Raw genomic sequence first — 23,194 nt, 5'->3', positions numbered from 1 at the left:
GAATCATTGGACCAGGGGTAGCAGTCCCCTTGTGTCGAGAGACGGCTGAATAGCGCTCTCGTGACCCCGCATCTGAATTAGGGGTGAGGCCCGCCCCGGTCTGTGTCACCGCCCTGCTCAGAGCCCCCCAGAGGTGCCCTCGGGACTCTGGGATCGGTGTCCAGAGTGTGGGTCATGCGTTCAGGGTTGCAGAGCGCTTGTCAGTGTTATCAGGTGTCACCTCATTTTCTCCTGACGACAGCCCTGCGTGGGGGGACCTGTTGGTATCCTCATTTTACACATGAGGAAATGGAAGCAGATAGAGTCATGTGACTTGGCCAGGGTCACACAGCTAGCAAGTATCTGAGGCTGGATTTGAGGTCAGGCCTTTCTGGCTCCAGGCCCAGGTTCTGCCCTGTCGGGCCCCATGGCTGCCTCCAGCAGTCTCAGATGCAGCAGGAGAAGGCCTGAGAAGGACCACGAGCTTTGTTGGTGAACAAATCAACCGCGGGTGACCTTGGAGAGAACGGTTTTGGGAGGGATGAGCCCGAGCGCGCCCCCAATGGTTAATCAGTCAGCGGGCACTTGGACGGTGCTCGGGGACGCCACAGCCGCCGTTCGCTTACGCTCCCAGACCTGGGCCTGCACAGGGCGGCTCCCGTGCCTGCGCCGGAGCCTGACCAAGCACTCTGCCCCTTACAGAAGCTGCATGCTTCAGGCAGACTCGGAGAAGCTGCGCCAAGCCTGGATCAAGGCTGTCCAGACCAGCATTGCCACCGCTTACAGAGAGAAGGGGGAAGAGTCGGAGGTGAGTGGGCATCTCGGGTGGGGGCCGGGAGGGCTGCCGGCGGGGGGGGGGGTGGCGGGCCGGAGGCTGGAGATCGGGATCGACTTTCCAGCCGGGAGGCGGAGGCCATGGCGGCCTGCCCCGGCAGTGCCCCCTTGCCTCTACCACAGTGAATCAGCGTAGCAGCCGACCCTGAGGGAGGGTGTGGCCCCAGGCAGCAGCCTTCTTCGTAGTCCTTTCCTGTCTTGTGGCCAGGCAGAAGTCCAGAGTTCAGCTCCTGCCTCAGACACCTCTTGGTTGTGTGGCCCTGGCCAAGTCACTGACTCTCTGTCTGCCTCAGTTTCCTCGTATGTGAAGTGGGCATAATCACAGTGCCTGTTTCTTTCAGGTTGTGAAGATCAGATGAGTTAACACATATTAGGCATGTTGCGAGACCACCTCAAAGCACTTGTAGCAGTTCTCTTTTTTTTTTTTTTGGCAAGGCAGTTGGGGTTAAGTGACTTGCCCAGAGTCACACAGCTAGTGAGTGTTAGATGTCTGCAGCTGAATCTGAACTCGGGTCCTCCCGACTCCAGGACTGACGCTCTATCCTCAGTGCCACCTAGCTGCCCCTACTTGTAGCAGTTCTAATTATTGTCACAGCTGCTGCAGCTGCTGCTCTGACTGCCCTCAATGCAGCCTCCATTTCTCGTTCTGTTGATCTCCATCCAAAGGTTCTTTGCTGGCACTGCCCAGTGCCACCCTGGCCTCTCTTTCTGGAAACCACCTGCAGGGTCCTGATTTCCCCTCTCTGTTGAGGTCTACAGCTTTACATGTGAACATCATAGCCCCTTGTGAACATCTGGCTGCCCCTAGAGTGTTTCTAGAATTCTGTGTTTCTGCCCGCCTGCGGATTTTATGGCCCTTTCTGTGTCGGTTTCCTGTTCGTTTCCAGGGCCTCTCCGTCAGACCAGCCAGCCTAGGGCCAGCTGCCAGGGAGCCTAGGACTAATAGGATCCCTGTTTGATAGATGAGAAAAGTGAGAGGCTCACAGAGGCCAGATCCCTCCTCGAGGTTAGGGACCATCCAGGGGAGGGGGGTAGAGCCACTTGGCTTTTCTCTGTAGGTGATGGATTATTCAATCATCGTATCCTCATAAAGTCATTTCCTGGCTTTTCCTCAGTCAGCCGGTAGTGCTTAGGACTAGTTCGGTCAGACATTTGGAGCTTTCCTTTTAACTCATGCTGCAACTGCAGAATGCTCTGATGTTTTGTACAAAATGATGATTTGGAGCCTCCTAGATTGTCAGAGCTGGAAGGGACTTCAGAGGTTATCTGGCCAACTTCTGGTTGTACAGATGGGGAAACTGAGTCCCCAGAGGTTGCCTTTAGCCAGAGTTAGGACCTGTCTGGCAAATGCAGGATTGTGTGACACAGCTTCACCAGAGCACACCATGCCACTGTGGCATGGTCATCGCAGGCACTGAGGGCCCTGCTACCTCCTTGGCAGAGTCCAGCACGAGACTGTAACAGGAAATGGCCTTTGCTTTTGTGGTGATGCACTTCTTCCTTAGCATTCTGGGATAGTCTGTCTATAGAGTATTTCTTTCTTTTCTCTCTCTCTCTTTCTTTCTTTCTTTCTTTCTTTCTTTCTTTCTTTCTTTCTTTCTTTCCTTTCTTTCTTTCTTTCCTTCTTTCCTTCTTTCCTTTCCTTCTTTCCTTCTTTCTTTCTTTCTCAGTTGAGGTTAAGTGACTTGCCCGGGGTCACACAGCTAGTAAGTGTCAGGTGTTTGGTCTGAGGCCAAATTTGAACTCAGGTCCTCCTGACTTCAAGGCCAGTGCTCTATCCACTGCGCCACCTAGCTGCCCCTAGAGTATTTCCATAAACCAATCATTTCATTGTGCAAAATAATCTAAAAATATAACAGAAAGCCCCGGCAGAGACATGGAATGCATGGAATAAGAACCAGATGTTTACTTTTTCTTCTCCTAGAAGCTGGATAAAAAATCATCTCCATCTACGGGAAGCCTGGAATCTGGGAATGAGTCAAAAGAGAAATTATTAAAAGGAGAAAGTGCTTTACAACGGGTCCAGGGCATTCCTGGGAATGCCAGCTGCTGCGACTGTGGCCTGCCTGACCCCCGGTGGGCCAGCATCAACTTGGGCATTACCCTGTGCATTGAGTGCTCAGGTATACACCGGTAGGTGCTCTCCTCCCCCTGCTTCCCATTTCCCTCCTGAGCCTTGGCCTGGCTGGGCCCCCCGAGACTCTCTTGGGCTGCTCTTGGCCTGTCCACATGCTGAGCAGAGCCGCTTCTGGATGCTTGAATGTGTCTGGCAGAACACAGGAGGCTTTCCAGGGTGCTTTGAAAGTGGGAGCTACTCGTGCCATCCCATCCTGCTGGGCATTCTTGTGGAAGCCTCAGGGCCTTGTCAGTGGCGTTGTGTTTAATTGGGCTGGGAAGCATGGATGAATCTGAAATGAGTTATTATGGATACCATTGAATGGATACCGTTGTTTATTAATGCAGTTCTTTTCTGTTTAGGAGTCTTGGGGTTCACTTTTCAAAAGTACGCTCTTTAACTTTAGATACCTGGGAGCCTGAGCTTCTAAAGGTAATATTATTTGCTTTAACTTTACTGACATTTTTTTGTTTTTACAACACCTTTTTTTCCAAGCATATCTATCTCTCTTTCCTACCAACCAAGTCACCCTTGAAAAAAAGCATAAAGAAAGAGAGGAAAAAGTATTTCAACAAAATAAAGCCAACCACCCCACCATCTCTGAAGGCCTCAGTGCCTGCATTGTTCTCTAGCCACAGTCTCTGAACTCTGTAAAGAAGGGTGGGAGGAGGAATGCTTCCTCCTCCTCTCTTTGGGGCTGAGCTGTCCTGAGCATTAACACCGTAGCATGGAGGTTTATTGTAGCTCTGTCCCTTTGGGTCATTGTGGTTTTTGTGGGTCTTCCGCCTGGTTCTTGGGGCTCCTCCTCCTTCATATTTCTTATTTCACACAACACAGCACAGTAGTAATCCATTATATCCATATGCCATGTGATGAGGCAAGTGAGAGAGCCACCCGTTCTCTGGATCTCGTGAGCAAGGGTACAATGGGCGTTTAAAATACGAATGTCTTCTTAGTCATGGATCACTTTGGTTTTAAATCAGCCTGCTGCAGAATCAGAAACGATGTAATACTCGCTGTGTGTGTTTTGAGCATTAAAGTTGTTATTTAAAAACTCTATTACTCATTTATTTTTTCTTGCCATACAGCTTATGTGTGAGTTGGGAAACGATGTTATAAATCGAGTTTATGAAGCCAAAATTGAGAAAATGGGAATAAAGAAACCACAGCCTGGACAAAGGTACTAATTTAGTTCGTCCTTCTATAATTTCTATTCTGAATATAGGAATTAAAATGTGATTATTTTTTTAAAAGTTTTTTTGAAATCAAGTGTTCGGTGTGCATTTGTTAAGGGACTGTTTTGTGCACTGAGGTACAAATAAAACAGTGGAGCAGCTCTCAGTCAGGGACTTCCATTCTCACTGAAGCAACAGGGAGCATGGACATAAATAGAAATACAACACACGAAACACGAAAGCGCCATCGTTCCTGAGAGCTTCGGCAGAGAAAGGAGGATTATGAGAGCAGAATTTATGTCCAGCACAGCAAGATTCATGAGCAGAGCAGCAAAACTTGAATCTCTGAGGCAAGCCTCAGCAGAGAAACAAAGAGAGAACCGTAGATTGGCGATGTAGATCCACAGAAGTGAGGGAAAACAGAAGAAAAGAAGCAGAAAACCAAGAAGAATTAAAGGAAATATACTCACCGTGCAAGCAAACCAGGCAGTGTAGAAACGACTTAAGGGTCGTCAGTCTCTTCTAAGAACAAGATAGGACGAAGCACCTTACTGCCATAATGAAGGAAATAATAGAAGAGAGCTGCCCAGAACTTCTGAACGTAGAAGATGAAATTCCGGTTGAAATAGTTCACGGATGAGCCTACGGCTACAAACTCCAAGGCCTGCTGAGAGTAAACAATCCAATTAACAAACTAGAGAAAGACCCTCTAGAACACAAGACTATTCCACACCCTTCCGAAACAGAAGGAGAGAATGGAACAGTGTTAGGAAGAGCCCTGGAGGTCTGGGTGCTGCCCAAGGTAACCTGTCCTGCAGTTCTGAGCAAACCATTTAGGACAGAAGATGGACTCTGAATTATAAAGAAGAGTTGGAAAGGAAACCGAATTGAAGAGATTTTTTTTTTTATCTCTCACGCCCTAAACTACAGAAATGCAGGAGGAGTGAATAAATGTAGACTGCTGTAGCCACAGAGTAAGACAGCAGAAGGACCAGCAAGAGATTTCTTTCTCAACGTACATGAGGAGAATGAAGGGAGGCAGCACCCCGTGTTTCTGCTGTGGGACTCCATCATGTGGAGTCGGGGACCTGAGGAGCAAGGGAGGTGCTGGGGTCAAGTCAAGGCTAGCAGCAGATGACTCATGGAAGGGAAGCTCTGTGGTCTCAGAAAGCAAAGAGCCCACAGGGGAGGAAGTGAGGAGATGGGAGGGAGGCCACGGAAGGAGGCCTACTTTGGAGCTGATTCGGGGTTCCATTGATGATTGCTCCTGGGAGTGAAAGGAGATGAGGGCTTTACACCGTGTGAGGCCTGGGGGGATGTGAACCTAAGAAGTCCACTAGTCCTGGGAGGGGAGATCTGGGTTTGAGGGCTTTGGGGTCCAGGTCCCAAAGACGTCTTTTCCCTTTAGGGGTCCAGCGCGAATCCCATCCCCCATCAGTTATAGAGGCTGTGGGTCAGAGAACAAGGGTCTAAAGTGAAGAGAAAGAGAAGATGGATAATGAAGGAAGGGAGAAAAATCCTTTTTGGAAAGGGGTACATGAAATTTGAAAAAAAACAATGAACAGGACTAGTTGAAGGGGAGGAGAGGAAGGGGGAATCTACCTGATGGAGGGGGGGGAAATGGGGAGAAGTATATAACCAATAAAAGCAGGAGAGAGGAACTAATCAACAGAACCTTAAAGGGAAAGGGTGACAAGCAAGAAGAAGGGAAGGGGGTGGGCAGTGGGGAGGGAGAGGAGAGGAGAAGAGAGTAGAGTACCTGAAGGAGCATCATACTGTGTTTGCAGCAGAAGAGGGGAGAAAGCATCATAACTTGGGGAAAGACACTCCAACTCTAGAGGCATGTGAAGGAAAATATACACTTTAAATGCAGATGGATTAAATAATCCAATAAAATAAGGAGGAGTGACAGGTTTGATAAGAAAATAAAGCCCTACCATCTCATCTGTTGCTTTAAACAACAAAGACACAAATAAAACTGAGAGCATGAAAGAAAATTTACTGTACATCAAATGAATTCAAAAGAGCAGACAAAGCAAAAGTAAACATTCAAAAAAATAAGAAGGAAGGAACCACAGACAGCAAACCACGCATTGTCAGCAGTAATCTTGCACCCTGCTGAGTGCCTTTGCACCCACGTTCCTAAGGGAACTTTCATCTGAGCTCCAAGAAGACTTGGGAGTAACACAGTGGTTCCAGGAGACTCTAGGGACCCTCTCTTCATTTCAGAGAAGTCTAATGGAAAGATGAAGAAAAAGGAAACTAGAGTTAAAAGGCTCATGGTGTCTTCCAATTGAGACAGCAGAAGAATATCAATAGATGCATATACACATTTATATGTATGTATGTGTATGCATATATACACACATATATGTTTCTCTGCATCACATGGAATTTTTACACAAATTGAACATGTACTAGGTCGCAGAGATACCACTAATGTAAAAAGGCAGAAGTAGTCAATACATCCTTCACAGGCAGTAATGCAGTTAGAATAGAACTTGGTTCAGAAACTACAAACAAAAGATGCAGACCCAAATGGAGACTTGACAATGAAATTTTAAATAATAAATGGGTCAAAGAATAAGTTGTAGAAACAATGACAATGTAAAAGAAAATGATGATGATGAACAGCATGTCAAAATTTCTGGGATTCACTTAAAGCAATCCTGGGGGTGGGGGAAATCATACATTAACAAAATTAAAAAAGAGAAGAATAATAAATTGAATATGCATTTTTGAAAATTAGAAAATCAACAAATAAACCTAAAATAAGCACAAAAGAGGAGATATTAAAAATTAGAGGGGAAATAGATACATTGGAAATTTTTAAAAACCATAGAGATGATAAATAAAACTAAAAGCTGGTTCTTTGAAAATACTAATAAAATTTATAAACCCTTAGCTAATCTTATTAAAAAGAGAGTCTGAAAATAAAATCAATAAAGTAGCAAATGAGCAAGGTGAAAGCACAGCAAAACTAGAAGAAATAAAACTAATCAGAACATATTATGCACAATTACATGCTGACAAAACTGAGAACACAAAAGAAATAGAGGAATACCTTCAAAAATAGAAAATACCCAGACCATCAGATGATCAGATAAAGTTCTTAAATAATCCATTCGCAGAAAAGGAAGTAGATCCATCTATAAAGGAACTACTGAATTTAAAAACAAAACAGAACCTCCTGGACCTGATGGAGCCACAGAATTTTATCAATACGACTGAAATTAATCTGTACTTTTAATGCCAGGCCAATCAAGCTATTAAAGGGGTACTTCATAGAAAAGATCTATAATATCAAGGGAAATGATGACAAGAAGTAAGGACAAAGGGGGAATATCACTTCCAGACGTAAAACTATTTTATAAAGCAGCAGTCATCAAAACCATCTGCTCTGGTTAAAGAACAGAAAGATAGATCAGTGGGCCAGACTAGACCAAAGAGATTCGGAAACAGTAGAACTCAATAACCTAGGGTTTGAGAAAGTGGAAACCACAAGTTACCTAGGGAAAAATTCCTTGTTTGATAAAAACTGCTATGAAAATGGAAAAGCAATCTAGCAGAAATTAGACTGAGATGGACATCTTGCACCATACTCCACAGTACATTTTAAGTGGATATGTGACCTTAATATTTAAACAGTATACTATTTAAAAATTAGAAGAGAAACAGATCATGGACCTCTCACAGTTATAGGAAAGAGATGAGTACATACCCAAACAAGTAATAACAGCAATTACAAAAGATAAAATAATCTTTTGATTACTTGAAACTGAAAAGCTTCTCTGCACAGGCGTCATTAATGCGTATAAGATAAGAAGGGAAGTGGTCAAATGGGAAAAAAAATCATTGTATCGAATTTCTCTGATATGGATGTGGTAGCCTAGATACATAAACAATGGATAAATATGTATGAGACTAATAGCCATTCCCCAATATAGAAATGGTCAAAAGATATAAACAAATATTTCTCAAAAGAACTGCAGTTTTCATAACCTTGAAAAAATACTCCAAATCACTAATAATAGAGAAATGCAGATGAAAATAGCCCTAAGGTTTCACCTTAACCGTGCAAATTGGCAAGAAATGACAAAAAATAAGGACAGCTAGGTAGTATAGTAGATAGAGCACTGGCCCTGGAGTCAGGAGGACCTGAGTTCAAATCTGGCCTCAGACGCATAACACCTACTAGCTGTGTGACTCTGGGCAAATCACTTAACCCTAATCGCCTCACCAAAAACAAATTTTTAAATGACAAAAAATGACAACAGTCAATGTTGGAAGGGTTGTGGAACGACAAACACTAATACATTGTTGGTGGAGCTGTGAAGTAGAACTACTATTTTGGAAGGCAGTTTGGAATTACACAAATAAAGTGACTAAAATGTCCATACCCTTTGAACCAGAGACTCCATAACCAGGCCTAATACCCCCAGGAAGCCATCTTTAAGAAGAAGGTCTCCACATAACACCAAAATATTTATAGCAGCACTTTTGTGATAGCTAAGAACTGGAAACAAACTAGATGTCCGTCAGTTGGGGAATGGCTCAGCAAATTGTGGCACACGAATGTAATGGAATATTATTGTGCTGTAAGAAATGATGCATGATAGGTCCAGAGAAGCCTGCAAAGATCTCTGTGCCACTGATGCAGAGGGAAGTCAGCAGAGCCAAGAGAACAGTATGCCCGGTGACTGCAGCAATGTGAACAGAAGGAACAGCCACCCACCGGGAGATCGAAAGTAAAGGGAGCCAAATGAAGAGATTAGCGAGGACACCCCCAGCCTACCCCTCGGGGGCGGGGAGGTGGGAAGTCCACAGGCGCTTTTCTCCTCTCTAAAAAGATACCGTTTGTCATATAGGATGGGCTCAGGGGGAGCAGTATCACAGAGAGCATCACTCACAATTTGTTTTGTCACCAAAACATGAAGTGTGGAGGAGAGATCCGAGGACCAGGCCATGGGGTATGAGTGAGCAAGATGGTGAGACCGCGAAGGAGACTGAGAAAGGAGCTAGTTATCTGGACGGAGAGCCGAGAGAGCGATCTCACACACGCCCTGTGTGTTCCCAAGATGTTCAGTCATTTTTCAGTCGTGTCTGACCCTCCGGGACCCCACTTGGGGTTTTCTTGACAAGGATACTGGAGTGGTTTGCCATCTCCTTCTCCAGCTTGTTTTACAGATGAGGAAACTGAGGCAAACAGGGTGAAGTGACCTGCCCAGGGTCACACAGCTAGTAAGGGTCTGAGGCCAGATTGGGGCTCAGGGAGATGTCTTCCTGGCTTCAGGCCCAGCGCTCTGTGCACTCTGGCGCCCCCAGCTGCTTATGTCCAAACTGAGACAGTGGGTAATAGTGTCCTCTCCTTGGTCCTGGTCCTTGAGGATGACCTCTTCCTGCTTGCAGGGGACAGAGAGAGTATGCCATTCCTTCTTGTACCCTCCACCTACTTCCTGACCTGGCCTTTCTGCAGGGATGGGAGAGAAATGTCTTCCATTAGCTCCCCCTACTACTGCTGTCACCTGAGCTGCCCAGTAGCCTAATTGGATTCCACCATGAGGAAAGTTCGGAAGGGGGGGAGGTTTAGGAGGGAAAGATAATGAGATCCATTTTGGGCCTCTTGAGTCTGATGTCTACTGGACATTCAGTATGAGATGTGAGGCTGTACCCCTAATGATATTAAGAGCCCATCTAAACCTATTTGTCAGTGATTAACAAATTCTCACCCACTCACAACCTCCCCATCCCAGTGATCCTGAGCCCCAGCTGTCATGGGCCAAATTCCATTCTTCCTTTCCCACTGCCTGATTCCTTATTCTGATCCCTCTCAACCTGACGCCCCTTCCTGCCCTGCCTCCCAATATGTCTTACTGTAAAGCCATCCACCCCTTCCACTGTCTTCTCTGGAATACTTGTTATAGATAACAAACTCTCCTTCATTGCACGTCTTTTCCTTTTGCACTGCTTTCTTCTTCTGGCTTTCATGGAGACCTGACTGTCCCAATGACACATCCTTGCTGGCCACCCTTTCCATCATTTGTTTCCCCCTGGGTCACTGGTCAGGGGGGAGAAGTCACAATACTCCAAGTCCATCGTTGCTACTTCCAGGCTCTCCCTCTATCTCCATCGCTCATTAACCTCTTCTCCTTTGAAGTTTACTCAGCCCATATCTACCACCCAGAGACCTGGGAGCTGCTGTGACTGACCTCCAGAACTCCCCTCTTCTTTCCTCCATGAGTTGACAGTCCAACTCAGGTTCGTTCTTTCTCCCCTCTTCTACCCTCATACTAGGGGCTTCAACGTACATATTAAGACTTCCTCAGACACCTTTATCTGCCAGTTTCTCAACTTACTCATTCCCTGTGACCTACTCTCAACTCCACTTCAGCTATTCACAAAGATGATTATACCCCTGATCTTGTCATCGTCCACAAATGCTTTGTTTCCATGTTGATGAGCTCTGGAATTCCTTTATCTGGTCACAGTCTGCTGTCCTTCTGCCTCGAAGCTCTAAGCCCTGTTCTTTGTCATCACCATGACCTCCATTCCCTCAGCCCCTCAGTTGTTTCCCAGGCCCTCCCCCTTGTACTGGCTGCACTCTCCTTTCGCCATCTTGACCATTCAACTCAACCCTCTTTTCTTGAGTTCGGTGCCCCTTTCTCTTACTGTTGGTCTTGCTTCGCCAACCTTCAGCCCTGGATTACTCCTACTTGTCCATTGTCTTTGCTCCTGTCCACATGTTTCTCTCTCTTGGTTCCCTTCCTACCCATCTGACCTGCCCTTCTCTATTTCCTTTGCTGGAGCCTCATCCAGTTCATGCCCACTAACCATGGGTATCCCTCAGGGTTCTGTCCTGGGCCCTCTTCTTCCTCTATATACTTCACCTGGTGATCTCATCAGCTCTCATGGAGTTAATGACCTTCTCTGTGCTGATCATTCTTAAACCCACTGGTCCTGCCCCAGCCTCTCTGCCACCCTCCATTCTTGCATCTCCAACTCCCTTTCAGACATCTTATGCTCAGTGTCCAGTAGACATCTTAAACTCAGCATATCCAAAATGGAGCTCATTATCTATCCCCTTCCAAACTTTCCTGTTACTGTCAGTGAATGAACACTTATTAATCACCTGCTGTGTGCCAGGCACTGGCTACAAAGAAAGACATGACAATCGCTACCCTCAAGGAGCTTACAATCTCATGGGGGAAGATGACACCCAAAAGGAAGCTGAAAAAGGGGAGGGGGAACGTGGATGAGAGGAAGGGGAGTGAGGATACCTGGCAGACTGGGCATGATAGAGTCCTCAGCCAAGCCGGAAACAATTAGGTGTTTGCCCTGGGCCCCCTCCTTCAATATAGGATCGGGGAAGAGCTCTTTGGAGGTCAGAGAGAGGGAGGGCCTGAGGGGCAGGGGCTACCTGAGGATGTGTGAGTTGCAAAGGTGAATTGATGTTACAGGATGAGGGTTTTTTCTGAAGACGTGGCTTACAACTTTGGAGTCATCCTGGTCTCCTCCCCCTCCCCCATATCCATTCTGTTGCCAGAGCCTATGATTTCATCTTTACAGCATCTCTCATCAGTTTCACCTCTGCAGCATCTCTTGCTGATTTCACCTCTGCAACATCTCTCATCAGTTTCACCTCTGCAGCATCCCTGGTCAGTTTCATCTCTGTATCTTCTGTGGAATATGGCCTCTTCTCTCCTCTGACATTGTCCCTGCGTCGGGGCAGGCCCTCATCACTTCGTATCTGGATGCTAGCAATAGCTGCTAGGGGTTTTGCCTGCCTCAAGCCTCTTCCTACTCCATTCTCCAGTTAAAGTAATATTCCTTAAGGGCAGGCCTGACTTTCACCCCCTACTCTATTTTTTCATTCTTTTGGTTTTGTTTTATAATGTCTTGATTTCTCACAAAGTCACTAGCTTCCATTTGCTCCATTCTAATTTTTAAGGAAATATTTTCTTCAGTGAGCTTTTGGATTTCCTTTTCCATCTGGCCAATTCTACTTTTTAAGGCACTCTTCTTTTCTTTAGCTTTTTGGACCTCTTTTGCCATTTGGGTTAGGCTATTTTTTTTTTTTAACATTGTCATGTATTTATTGAATTCCCACAACAGATACGCTCTGCCTACCCTTCTAAATTGGTTCTAAAACAAATTTGACATTAGATGAAGCAATGTTCTAGAGGGAGCTAGTTTCATAAGAATAATGTTATTTATGTTACAAATGGGCAATCAGCTGTCTGACCTTATGGTGCTTTTAAAAATAATGTATTAATGGTGTTCACCTGAAATTACATTGGTTGGAAAAAAGGTCGTTTGGGTATACCTGCACACACCAAATCTTCTGAATAAAGAAGAAATATGATTCTAGACCTCAGGTTGTTTATCATTTAGTCAGTCAATAAGCACCTGCTATTTATTAAGAGCCTATTATATGTCAGGCACTGTGCCAAGTGCTGAGGATATAAAGAAAGACAAAAGACAAAACTGAGTGCTTGCTCTTAAGGAGTTCATGGTCTAATGGGGAAGACAACATGCAAACAACTATGTACAAACAAATTATATACAGGATAAATCAGAAATAATCAGTAGAGAAAAGGCACTAGAATTAAGTTGGATTGGGAGAGGCTTCTTATGGAAGGTGGGATTTTTAGCTAAGACTTGAAGGAAAGCAGGGGTGCTCAGAAGAAGAGGTGAATAGGGAAAACATTCTGAGCTTAGATGATAGCCAGTGAAAAATGCCCGGAATTGGGAGATGAAGTTTTTTTGTTTCAGGAAAAGTTTAGCTAGGGAGACAGAACCAATATCCCCAAAGTGCTCAGGACAAGTAGGTGTTACCAGCACAGTGTGGCGAAAGTGATACTGGATTTATAGTCAAAGGACCTGGGCCCAGCTCTGAATATGTGATCCAGTCAACTCCTCAGAGAGTTCAGTTAATGAAGAGATTGATCTCTGAGGACTGGAGTTGCTAAAGCACTTAGAGGAGTTAGAATGTCAGCCACATCTGGCATCATCTTGATTTCAAGGGCTTCTGTGACATAAATTGGGCAAAATAAGCTCCCTGAGGGCATTTCTTTTCTTTTTTTCTTAGTATTCTTGACACTTAGGATTGTATTTTTCACATAAAAGGCACTTTTGAAAGTGCTTTTTAACTTGAATTACTAAAACAGTGGTAGAATAGGTATCATCTAAGATCTACAGATAGCAGGCATGAGGCCACTGGGACAGCAGCAAAAGAAAAAAAATTTCAAAGCCCAAGACGTTAAACTATGATAACTCGACTAGCCACAGCTATACTCCCCAGTGTAAGGTAAATTCCTTTTACCTTCCTGGGATCTACTGAGATCCCAACAGTACTAAGAAGGGGAGGGGAGGGAGATGATGAGCATGGCATATGTGGAAGTGGTGGTTTATTTACAGCCAGCTTCTTCTTTGACCCTCAAGTCCCTAAGGAAAAAACTGTTGTGATGTGTTGGGAAAAGAGGCTAAGAGAAGTAGCAACATGACTCCTGTCTTCAATGATATTTTGTCAACTTCCTCAGGACCCAACCTACAGTCCCATGTCAGATAGGTCAGGGATCCATTGAATCAGGAAGCTATAAAATTTGGATGTCATAACCCACAGGGGCTCATTTCTAGTGGAAAATTAAAGTATCTTCTTTATGAGGCAAAAATGACCTTTTTTCATTCGTGGAGACGGTGAGTTTTCTGACTGAAAGAGTAGGCCTGAATTCTCAAAGGGAGCTCTGTCTACTTCAAGTATAAGCTTAGTAGTTCTATTATTTCCTGCCTTGGACAAATATAACTGTGACCTTGGGTAAGTCATTCAGACTCTTTGGGCCTCAGTTTCCTTCTTTGTAAAAGATGTTATAAGATCAAACAGCTCTAAGGTCATTTACAGCTTTAAATCTTTGATCTTATAACATCTTTCACACCTTATCCCTATTGCCTCTGCAGTTTTCTAGCTGGACCAAATGTTTTGGCTGCCTCTGAACCTACTTTCAGGAAGGCAAGCTCTCCTAGACCTTTTTCATGACCTTACTACCCGAGGATCACCAGGTAAAACCTTAGGTTGCCCTTTCGCCTTACCTGTCTAAAAGGACTGGACTAAAAAACAATGGGTCAGAGGTAGAAATACTCATCCCCAGTGACCTCAGATTTTCATTACAAACAGACGAGGTAAAATGAGCCACCTCCCAGTGGGTAGCTCCTCCACTAAAGAAGAGAAAAGTAGCAACATGAACAAGGAAAAATTCATCTAATTAAAAGTGATTTCTAGGTGTAGGGGACAAAACCCAGGCAGGTTACCGGGCTGGCAGGCTAAGCATTGACTTGTACAATTGCCTAGAACGAGACTGAACACAGAGCAAGGCCCCTAATCATGAGGAACAAACTGCTTAGGTTTAAGGGCTAAGAAAACAATCCAGTTAATGTATCAGAAAATGTCTTTCTAGCAGCATTTAGTTAGAATCCATGATTCCCTCCTGCAGAGCCCTGTGACCTCATCCTTCCTCCCCTGCCCTCCCAGACTATTTATACAGGGTTTTTCCTGTTGTAACTTAACATATAATTTACAGCAAGGAAACCGGAGTAAATCCTAGAAATGAACATCAGCTCATGTTTCAGACCCCATACTCAGGTGAGCACGGAGGAATGGTCTTTGTTTCATAGGAAAACAGAGTCCAGAATGGTGTTGTATGAAATGTCCACACAGCTTCTGGGCTGGTGGAATGGAACTAATGCCTGAAGAAACCCTTTTTATGCTTCTCTTGAGACTTGTATTTGAAAGTCGAATTTTCTATTCAGCTGTGGTCTTTTCATCAAGAATGCTTGAAAGTCCTCTATTTCACTGAATGACCATTTTTTCCCCGAAGGATTATACTCTGTTTAGCTGGGTAGGTGATTCTTGGCTGTAATCCTATCTCCTTTGCCCTCTGGTCCCTTAATGTAGAAGCTGCTAAATCTTGTGTTATCCTGATTGTGTTTCCACAATACTTGAATTGTTTCTTTCTGGCTGCTTGCAATATTTTCTCCTTGACCTGGGAACTCTGGAATTTGGCTACAATATTGCTAGGAGTTTTCCTTTGGGGATCTCTTTCAGGAGGTGATCGGTGGATTCTTTCAATTTCTATTTCACCCTTTGGTTCTAGAATATCAGGGCAGTTTTCCTTGATAATTTCTTGAAAGATGATATCTAGATTCTTTTTTTGATCATGGCTTTCAGATAGTGCAGTAATTTTTAAATTCTCTCTCCTGGATCCGTCTTCCAGGTCAGTTGTTTTTCTAATGAGGTATTTCACATTGTTTTCTATTTTTTCATTCTTTTGGGTTTGTTTTACAGTGTCTTGATTTCTCATAAAGTCACTAGCTTCCAATTGCTCCATTCAAATTTTTAAGGAAGTATTTTTCAGTAAGCTTTTGGACTTCCTTTCCCATCTGGCCAATTTTGCTTTTTAAGTCATTCTTCTCCTCATTGGTTTTTTAGACCTCTGTTGCCATTTGGGTTAGGCTATTTTTTAAGGTGTTATTTTCTTCAGTATTTTTGGGGATCTCCTTTAGCAAGCTGTTGACTTTTTTTTTGTGATTTTCTTGTATCATTCTCATTTCTCTTCCCAGTTTTTCCTCTGTTTCTCTTACTTGCTTCTCAAAATCCTTTTTGAGCTCTTCCATGGCCTGAAAGTGATTCATATTTTTCTTGGAGGCTTTGGATGTAGGAGCTTTGACTTTGTTGTCTTCTTCTGGTTTTGATCTTCTTTGTCACCAAAGTAAGATAATATAGTCTGACTTTTTCTGTGAGGTTTGCTCATGATCCCAGCCAATTACTTGAGTTATAAACTTTTTGTTAAGGTAGGGGTCTGCTTCCAGTATGGAGAATGTACTGTCCCAAACTTCAGGAGCTGTTTTCAGAGATACTTCTAGGGATCTGTAAATTTTCAGTTCTTCCAAGGTGGTATCATAAGGGGTGAGGTGTTTACTATTTTCCTGGCCTGTGCTCTGGTCTGTGAGTGACCACAAGCACTCTTTTCTGCTTTGGAACTGTGAGGAGAATTTCCTCTCCACCACCACAAGCTCACCACACCAGCACTCCTCCTCGCCCCAGGACCGCCACCCAAAGCTATGACCCAGATCCAAGCACAGACAAAGCAAGAGAATCCTGCCTCAGCACCAGCAAAGAGATCCCTGCAATCCCCCTCTGATCAGCCTCTTGATTCCCCCTTAGTCTGTGAGCCGAGAAGCAGCCACTGCCCTAGGGCTTCGCCAGGACTGATTGGAGCTGGGACCAAGCTTCTCTTTCACCGAGGTCACAGACTTTTCCTACTGACCTTCTAAGTTGTCTTTGATGTTTGTGGGTTGAGAAGCCTGGAAACTGCCACAGCTGCCAGTGATTTAGTCCTCTGAGGGCTGCTCCAGGTTCACTGAGGCCTAGTCTTTGCCTCTGTATCCACGCTGAACTGTGTTCCTTTCCCAGCCCAGTGCAATAGACCTTTCCAGTCAATCATCCAGGTTGTCTTGGGCTGGAAATTTGTTTCACTCTGTCTTTTTGTGGGTTCTGCTGCTCTAGAATTTGTTTAGAGCCATTTTTAACAGGTATTTGGAGGGGTTTGGGGGAGAGCTCAAGCAAGTCACTGCTTTGGCTCCGCCATCTTGGCTCCACCCCTTTCACCCCTACTCAATAAACTCCAATGGCTCGCTATTGACTCGTAGAGCAAATACAAAATCCTGTTTGGTGTTCAGAGCCCTTCATAACCTGCTGGCTCTCCCCCCTCCCCCCCAGTACTCTGATCCATTGACACTGGCCTTCTGGCTGTTCTTCAAACAAGACCCTTCATCCCTTGGCTCTGGGTATTTTTTCTGGCTGTCCTGACATATGCCAGGAATGCTTTCTCCTCTTCTCCACTTTTTGGCTTCCTTCAGTCTCAGCTAAAATGCCACCTTCTACAGGAATCTCTTAATTCTAGTGCTTTCCCTTTCTTAATTATCTCCAATTTTTCCTGTATTTAACTTGTTTGTTCATAGGTTTTGCATGTTGTCTTCCTGGTGACTGTGAGCTCCTTGGAGGCAGGGACCATCTTTTGCCTTGCTTTGAATCCCCTTTGCCTAGCACAGTGCCTGGCACATAGTGGGCACTGAATAAATGTTTACTCACTGACTGGCAGCAGAGGGGTCACAAAGGATGAGGACTTAGGCCTAATCAGATTAGGTCATTAATAGATTGATGGTTACTTTTTATAGAGCAGTTTCACTTGGGTCTTGATGTTGGAAGCCAGATTTCAGAGTGCTGAGGAATGAGAGGAGAGGAGGGAAAGACAATATCAACAGCTTTTCTTTTCATTTGACTGAGAGAGAAGTGTTATCAGATGATAGCTTAAGGGGAGAGTATGGATGATGTGGGCATGTTTCTGGAGGCAAAGAATGAAGGAAGGAAACATTAAGTACTTTCCTGTGTTCTCTATTTACCATACTGAAGCCTGGCTCATGGTACTTAATGGAGTGCTTCCTAAGTGCCTAGTGATTGAGTGCTTGAAGTCAAAAAGGAGATGAACGGGTATTCTAGGTGCCTAAGAAAAAATGGGAGCTCTATGGGCGTGGCCAGACCATAGATAAAGCAGGGAAGTTTCACAAGACTTCAGGGGCAGCAGGAAATCACTGGAGAGTTTTGAGCAGAGAAGTGGCCTGACTAGATCCATCTGTCTTTTATTCTGGCCTGGCCTCATGATATCCTTGGTCTGTGGAACCTACCGTCCAGCTGAGAGAGCTGCTTGGCGCACTGTTAAATGCCTTGCCCTGGATGCCCCAGTCAGTGGTATGGGAGCTTGGGCTTAAAGCCTTAGGGCAATTTGAGTCAGCCATGGTGTAAAGCAGGAGTTGGGGGGAAAGGCAGCATCCTAAGGTCTCTGTGCAAAAGAATGTAGCAATGCTCAGAGAATGACCAGAAGTGTTTAATGATCTCTTTTTAGTTTGGACCAACAGTTATTAGGTAATTGACTCGAGTATCCTCTGCTTTTATGGATCAGGCAGGAGAAGGAAGCATACATCAAAGCAAAGTATGTGGAGAGAAAGTTTGTGGATAAGGATTCTGCCTCTTCCTCACCTCCAGAGGAAGGGAAGAGAGCCCCGTGCCAAAGTCGGGAGGAGAAGGGACTCAGCACCTCCAAACCAGTACTAGAGGACCACGTTGGGACATCAGTCCAAAGTCTAGGTGCCGATCCATTTTGTAAGTAATCATTGCCTCAAGCATTGTGGCCAGTTATTGTAGTGAATTAATTTAATGAATTGTTAGCATAAGGCAGGTAAACCCAAGGTCCTTCTTTTTCAGCCTGCGCAGGAATTGGTAAATTTCTTTGCTAGTTGTCATCCTTAAAATATTGTCCTTTGGGACGCAGCTATCATTCACAACGAGATGGTAGGCACATTCCAAAAATCAAACTGTCACGTTCAGATAGGCTGACAAAAATTCTATTTGGTTCATCGTTTTCCCCCAAACCTAACCCAAGCCAACAACTTCTTAATTACCTAACTTCCTTTTTGCTCTTTCGAAATCTCCCCCAATAACACTCTTTCCTGCCCTTTTCCCTCCTTATTGCCTGCTTTGTGCTTTGATAACTTGCATGTACCCAGCGGTGGCTGTAAATAGCGACGAGGCCAGGCGGGAATCTCTGTTCTGTCCTGATGAGCTAGATTCACTCTTCTCCTACTTTGATACCTCTTCAAAACTACGTAGTAGTAAGTACTCCTCTCTCTGGCTGGAGACTTCCAAGTCTATGCTAGTGTTCATTGTGTGGTGGGACCATTTCTTTACCTGTGAACTCATTTGTCTTAGAGCATCACTCTGAACCATGTCAGAATCGTATCAGAATTTCAGCATTTTGCTTATCCTGACCTTTTGAGAGGATCAGACCCTTTAAAATATCTCGATGTAAATAAAGGATGATTTTAGACTTTGGTGATCCATCTATCTGGATAAGCTGAGTGCTTAAAAATTATTAATTGTTTGGTGAATGTATTTCACTGTTTTCAAATTCATTGGTGATGGCCGAATTCTGGATGAATTGGAAGTGAGCAAGCTTTAGCATGCTGCCTATGAAGCATATTCCTTCTGTGGTGGGGGCTTATTCCTTCTTCATCTTCTATTTTAAACAGTCAAAAGCAATGACAGTGGAATCCAGCAGTGCGCTGACGATGTCAGAGAAGGCCTGTCCTCAGTGGTTTCAGCTAATAGCTTATACGAGCCAGGTGGGTTTTTTTTTTCCACAATTAAATTGTATTTAATTTGGCTTTTGCCCAAAGGTATTTCTGAAAACTCTGCTTAGTTCTTGAGAGAGTCACCAAGTAAAGCCAAGAGCAGATCAGAGAAGCCTCACAATGTGATAGGGAAGTCACCCCTTTGCTCGCTGAGGCTCTGTTCAGTAAGAAGGCCCTCCCTTACTTCTGCCTTTAGTCCCAAGAATCAGTGAGAAGGATCCCAGCAGCAGCAGCCAGAGAACGGCCCGACTTTCCCCTCGTCCTTCTGTCTCTTTGCCACTTGGAAGTCCTTTGGATGCTCTTCCCTTCCAGGCTATGTCAGAATTCCCAACTGGCTTTTTTGCCCCTGACTTGTACTTGGCACCAATACTCATGGCCTCCCACCTTCACCAGGTGTTGTCTCAGCAGAAGTTGGGTCCTTTCTGAGCTGCAGCATGGAGCATCTGACCATCCGCTGGGTGGTGACCATGCTATAAAAGTTGTCAGCCGTCCCCCATCATTTTTGTCTGGGAGGAAACCCAGAGGCCCCTTGGGGAGTTTGACCTGCAGTCTAAGGACTAATGCGCAGCAGACTGACCTGCCCTTCCCCCAAGTCTGTGTGCCTTGGAGTTGGCCTCTTGGAGGCCTTTTCAGCCTCCTCCAGGCGCAGTTAAAAGCTGACCCTTGCCAGCACAAGGCAAGTATTGACTGGTGTGCTCTAGTCCAAGAAGAGTTGACTCCCAGGCCACCCTGTTAGCACTTTTGTACTATGGAACGTGGCTCATGGATATGTTTCCTTTTCAGAGGGAGAAAGACGAGATTCTTCAGTGTTTCTTGAATTTAAGCATCTCCACCCAGGACTCCAGCTGTATCGGGCTTCCTATGAAAAAAGGCTTCCTGACATGGCTGAGGCATTGGCTCACGGAGCAGATGTCAACTGGGCAAATCCTGAAGAGAATAAAGCCACACCACTTATCCAGGCCGTCTTAGGGGTAGGGAAGCCATGCACTGCCCTTTGGTGGGGACGGCTGCAGAGAGACAGTCTGGAGTGTCCGTCTTGGGAACAGCTTCAGTGTGAAGATCTGGGAGCCTAGATTAAGAACTGGAAGAGAGCTTGGAGGTCATTTTACAGAAAGCTGAAGCAGGCCGAGGTTAGGTAGCTGGCCCAGGGTCATGCAGCCAGGAAGTGTCTGAAGGCAAGATTTGAACCCAGATCTTCTGATTCTAGGTTGGGTGCTCTGACTGCTATACCCTGGGCACTTTTGGCAACAGCAAGGAAGTGGCTCATTCAGTCATGATTGAAAATGGGTCTTCTAAGGGGGCAGCCAGGTGGCACAGTGGATGGAGCACCGGCCCTGAAGTCAGGAGGACCTGAGTTCAAATCCGGCCTCAGACCAAACACTTGACACTGACTAGCTGTGTGACCCTGGGCAAGTCACTTAACCCCAGTTGCCTTAAAAAAAAAAAGAAATAAAGAAAATAGGTCTTCTAGGTTACGTTCCCGGCTAATTAAGCTTTTTTGTTGTCATTGTACCTAATGAGTTGGAATTGGTGAGACTTGAAGTGTGCCATCTCTTTGACAGAGGCACTGAGAGTGAAGAGACTCAGCCTTTGGGGCAGACGACAGACTCGGGGGGGGAGCTGGGGCAGGAGGGGCTGTTCCTTTGTTGCTTGTCTTCAGGGCCAGAGAGGAGGTGTTGTCAGGGCAGATCTGGGAAATCTCAGGTCCTTGCCGTGTTTCCACTTTCTCCTTCATTCTGGCTGCCTGTTATTTCCTAGGGCTCCCTGGTCACCTGCGAGTTCCTCCTGCAGAATGGTGCGAACGTGAACCAACGGGACGCCAAAGGGCGAGGCCCGCTGCACCACGCCACCGTCTTGGGACACACTGGGTAAGAGCCCAGGAGTTCCAGGCTGCACTTTTGTCACGTTATTTCAGTAAGATGGAATTTGAAATGGGAAGGAAAACAAAGTCTGCTCCCTCTCAGTCTCCCGTGTTTGAAAAAACCTTTGGGGCCATTTTTGACTCTCTTGACTCCATCATCTCATCTCAATCACTGATGCAGTTACCGACAAAGCTCTTGGATCTGTGCGGACCCTTCTCTGTTCCCACTGTAGCCACCCCAGCCCGTTCAGTCAGTGAGCATTTTTCGAGCTCATCCTGTGTGCCAAGCACTGTGCTATGTGCTGGGGATCTCTGCCTCTGCCGTTCGTTCTAATGAAGTAGAAGGAAGATGACCATAGTGGGGAAGGCTATAGAAGTTGGGGTGATCACAAAAGGCCTTTTGCAGAAGGTGGGATTTGGACTGAGTCTTGAAGGTAGCCAGGGCGTCGCAAAGGCAGAGGTGAGGAGGGAGGGTGTTCCAGGACTGGGGAACAGTCACTGCAGAGGCATGGAGAGGGGAAATGGTAGTGGGGTTATTTACTAGGCTCTTGTTGTCATCTGCCATGCCTTTTGTGTCGGCCTCCCCAAAGACCTTCCTGCTCGGGTTTCCTTCCTTCTGCATCAAAGCAGCAGCGGCATTTTTTAGCTCCAGTCTCTACAGTAACCCCTGGCTTTCTTCTGACTCCAGAGGCGCACAGCCAGCTCATTTCCCTTATGCTCTTGGGGTGTGAGGCTCTGGGCATTGCTTCATTTTCTTGACCTGAAGCACCAAAGGAAATGGTAGCTTATTTCTCAGCCCTTCCGTGTCTCACATCTCTTTCGTGTATTTGTCATCTCATCAATACGGTCACACCCTTGCCTTGGTGAAGATCCTACCAACCCCTCTTGGCCCTTTCCATCTTGTGGGGCCCTCGTCCAGAAGTTGTCCCGCCCATGGGCCCCTGGTGTTTCTCCCTCTTCCCTCCAGTCAGGCGCCCCCCTTCTGATTCACCATGGGCCCCATGTTCTTTTTGGCCATCCCTGGAGTGGAGGGAGCCACGAGAGAAACCCCGAGGCCGGGTTCCCTTCAACACGTGGCATTTTCAGTCCTCTCCATCGGACGTAATAAGGCCATTTTGCCTTGGTCTCTAGGAGTGCCCCATGCCTGCCTTTGCCATTTAGAAAAGGTGGGTTGAAATTCCCGTTTTGCTGGATTTTAAGCTAGATTGGAAGGATAAAGATTGTCATTTGTATAACTCTACATCCCCCTCATGTGCTCCTTGTACCTGGGCACTCCCTTAACGCCATGCTCCCTGTTGAGAAGATGCTCTTTGTGTAAATGGAGTCACTTGCCTTCTTAAAACCAGTCTGGGCTTGTGGGGGCTCGCTTTTTTTACACAGGCAAGTGTGTTTGTTCCTGAAGCGAGGTGCCAACCAACACGCCACTGACGAGGAAGGGAATGACCCATTGAGCATTGCCGTAGAAGCCGCGAATGCAGATATCGTGACCCTGTAAGTTGGCTCCGTCTCCCTAGGAATGACCAGGAGAGATGGAGGCTGCGTCGTCTGTGGCGGGCGCATCAGAAGTGGGTGGGGAGCACCCGATGAGATCTCTCTTCTGCACACCACACAGTCAGAATGTGAGGAAGATGACTGGGGTCTCCTTGTCACGTAGTCACATCTCAGAGAGTGAGAAAAGAGGACACCCCTTCTCAGAGTCTGGCAAGGGAATGGAATGGCATGACTGAGGCACGAGCTTGCCAGCAGTATGGCGGGGCACAGCTGGGAGCTCTGAAGGGTTGGACCAGTAGTGTTGCAGTATCTCTTGGGAGCACTGACGGGACACAGGGAGGGGAGGTGAAGAGAGAGACGCCCAGAGACTGAGGGAGAAAAAGAGAAACACCTAGAGACTGGGGGAGAAAAAGAGAGACACCCAGAGACTGTGGGACAAAAAGAGAGACATCCAGAGACTGAGGGAGAAAAAGAGAGACGCCCAGAGACTGAGGGAGA

General features: G+C 45.8%; 1 protein-coding gene across 2 annotated transcripts in view; it reads left to right on the top strand.

Annotated features, from left to right (window-relative positions):
- ACAP2 (ArfGAP with coiled-coil, ankyrin repeat and PH domains 2) overlaps nucleotides 1-23,194 on the top strand; it is a 121,798-nt gene that overhangs the window by 88,226 nt on the left and 10,378 nt on the right. For both annotated transcript variants that reach the window (XM_027848733.1, XM_027848734.1), the window contains exons 13-21: nucleotides 682-787; nucleotides 2,738-2,946; nucleotides 3,292-3,361; nucleotides 4,018-4,109; nucleotides 18,117-18,316; nucleotides 19,243-19,335; nucleotides 20,128-20,315; nucleotides 21,103-21,212; nucleotides 22,586-22,696. In XM_027848733.1, the coding sequence (XP_027704534.1) occupies nucleotides 682-787; nucleotides 2,738-2,946; nucleotides 3,292-3,361; nucleotides 4,018-4,109; nucleotides 18,117-18,316; nucleotides 19,243-19,335; nucleotides 20,128-20,315; nucleotides 21,103-21,212; nucleotides 22,586-22,696 (1,179 nt within the window). The remainder of the gene's footprint in view (nucleotides 1-681; nucleotides 788-2,737; nucleotides 2,947-3,291; nucleotides 3,362-4,017; nucleotides 4,110-18,116; nucleotides 18,317-19,242; nucleotides 19,336-20,127; nucleotides 20,316-21,102; nucleotides 21,213-22,585; nucleotides 22,697-23,194) is intronic.

Source organism: Vombatus ursinus, unplaced genomic scaffold, assembly GCF_900497805.2.
Source record: "Vombatus ursinus unplaced genomic scaffold, bare-nosed wombat genome assembly UNPS02006874.1, whole genome shotgun sequence".
In the NCBI taxonomy this organism is placed as follows: Eukaryota; Metazoa; Chordata; class Mammalia; order Diprotodontia; family Vombatidae; genus Vombatus; species Vombatus ursinus.
The sequence above is the reverse complement of the archived record's forward strand: the minus strand, read 5'-3'. Positions and strand labels throughout refer to the sequence as shown.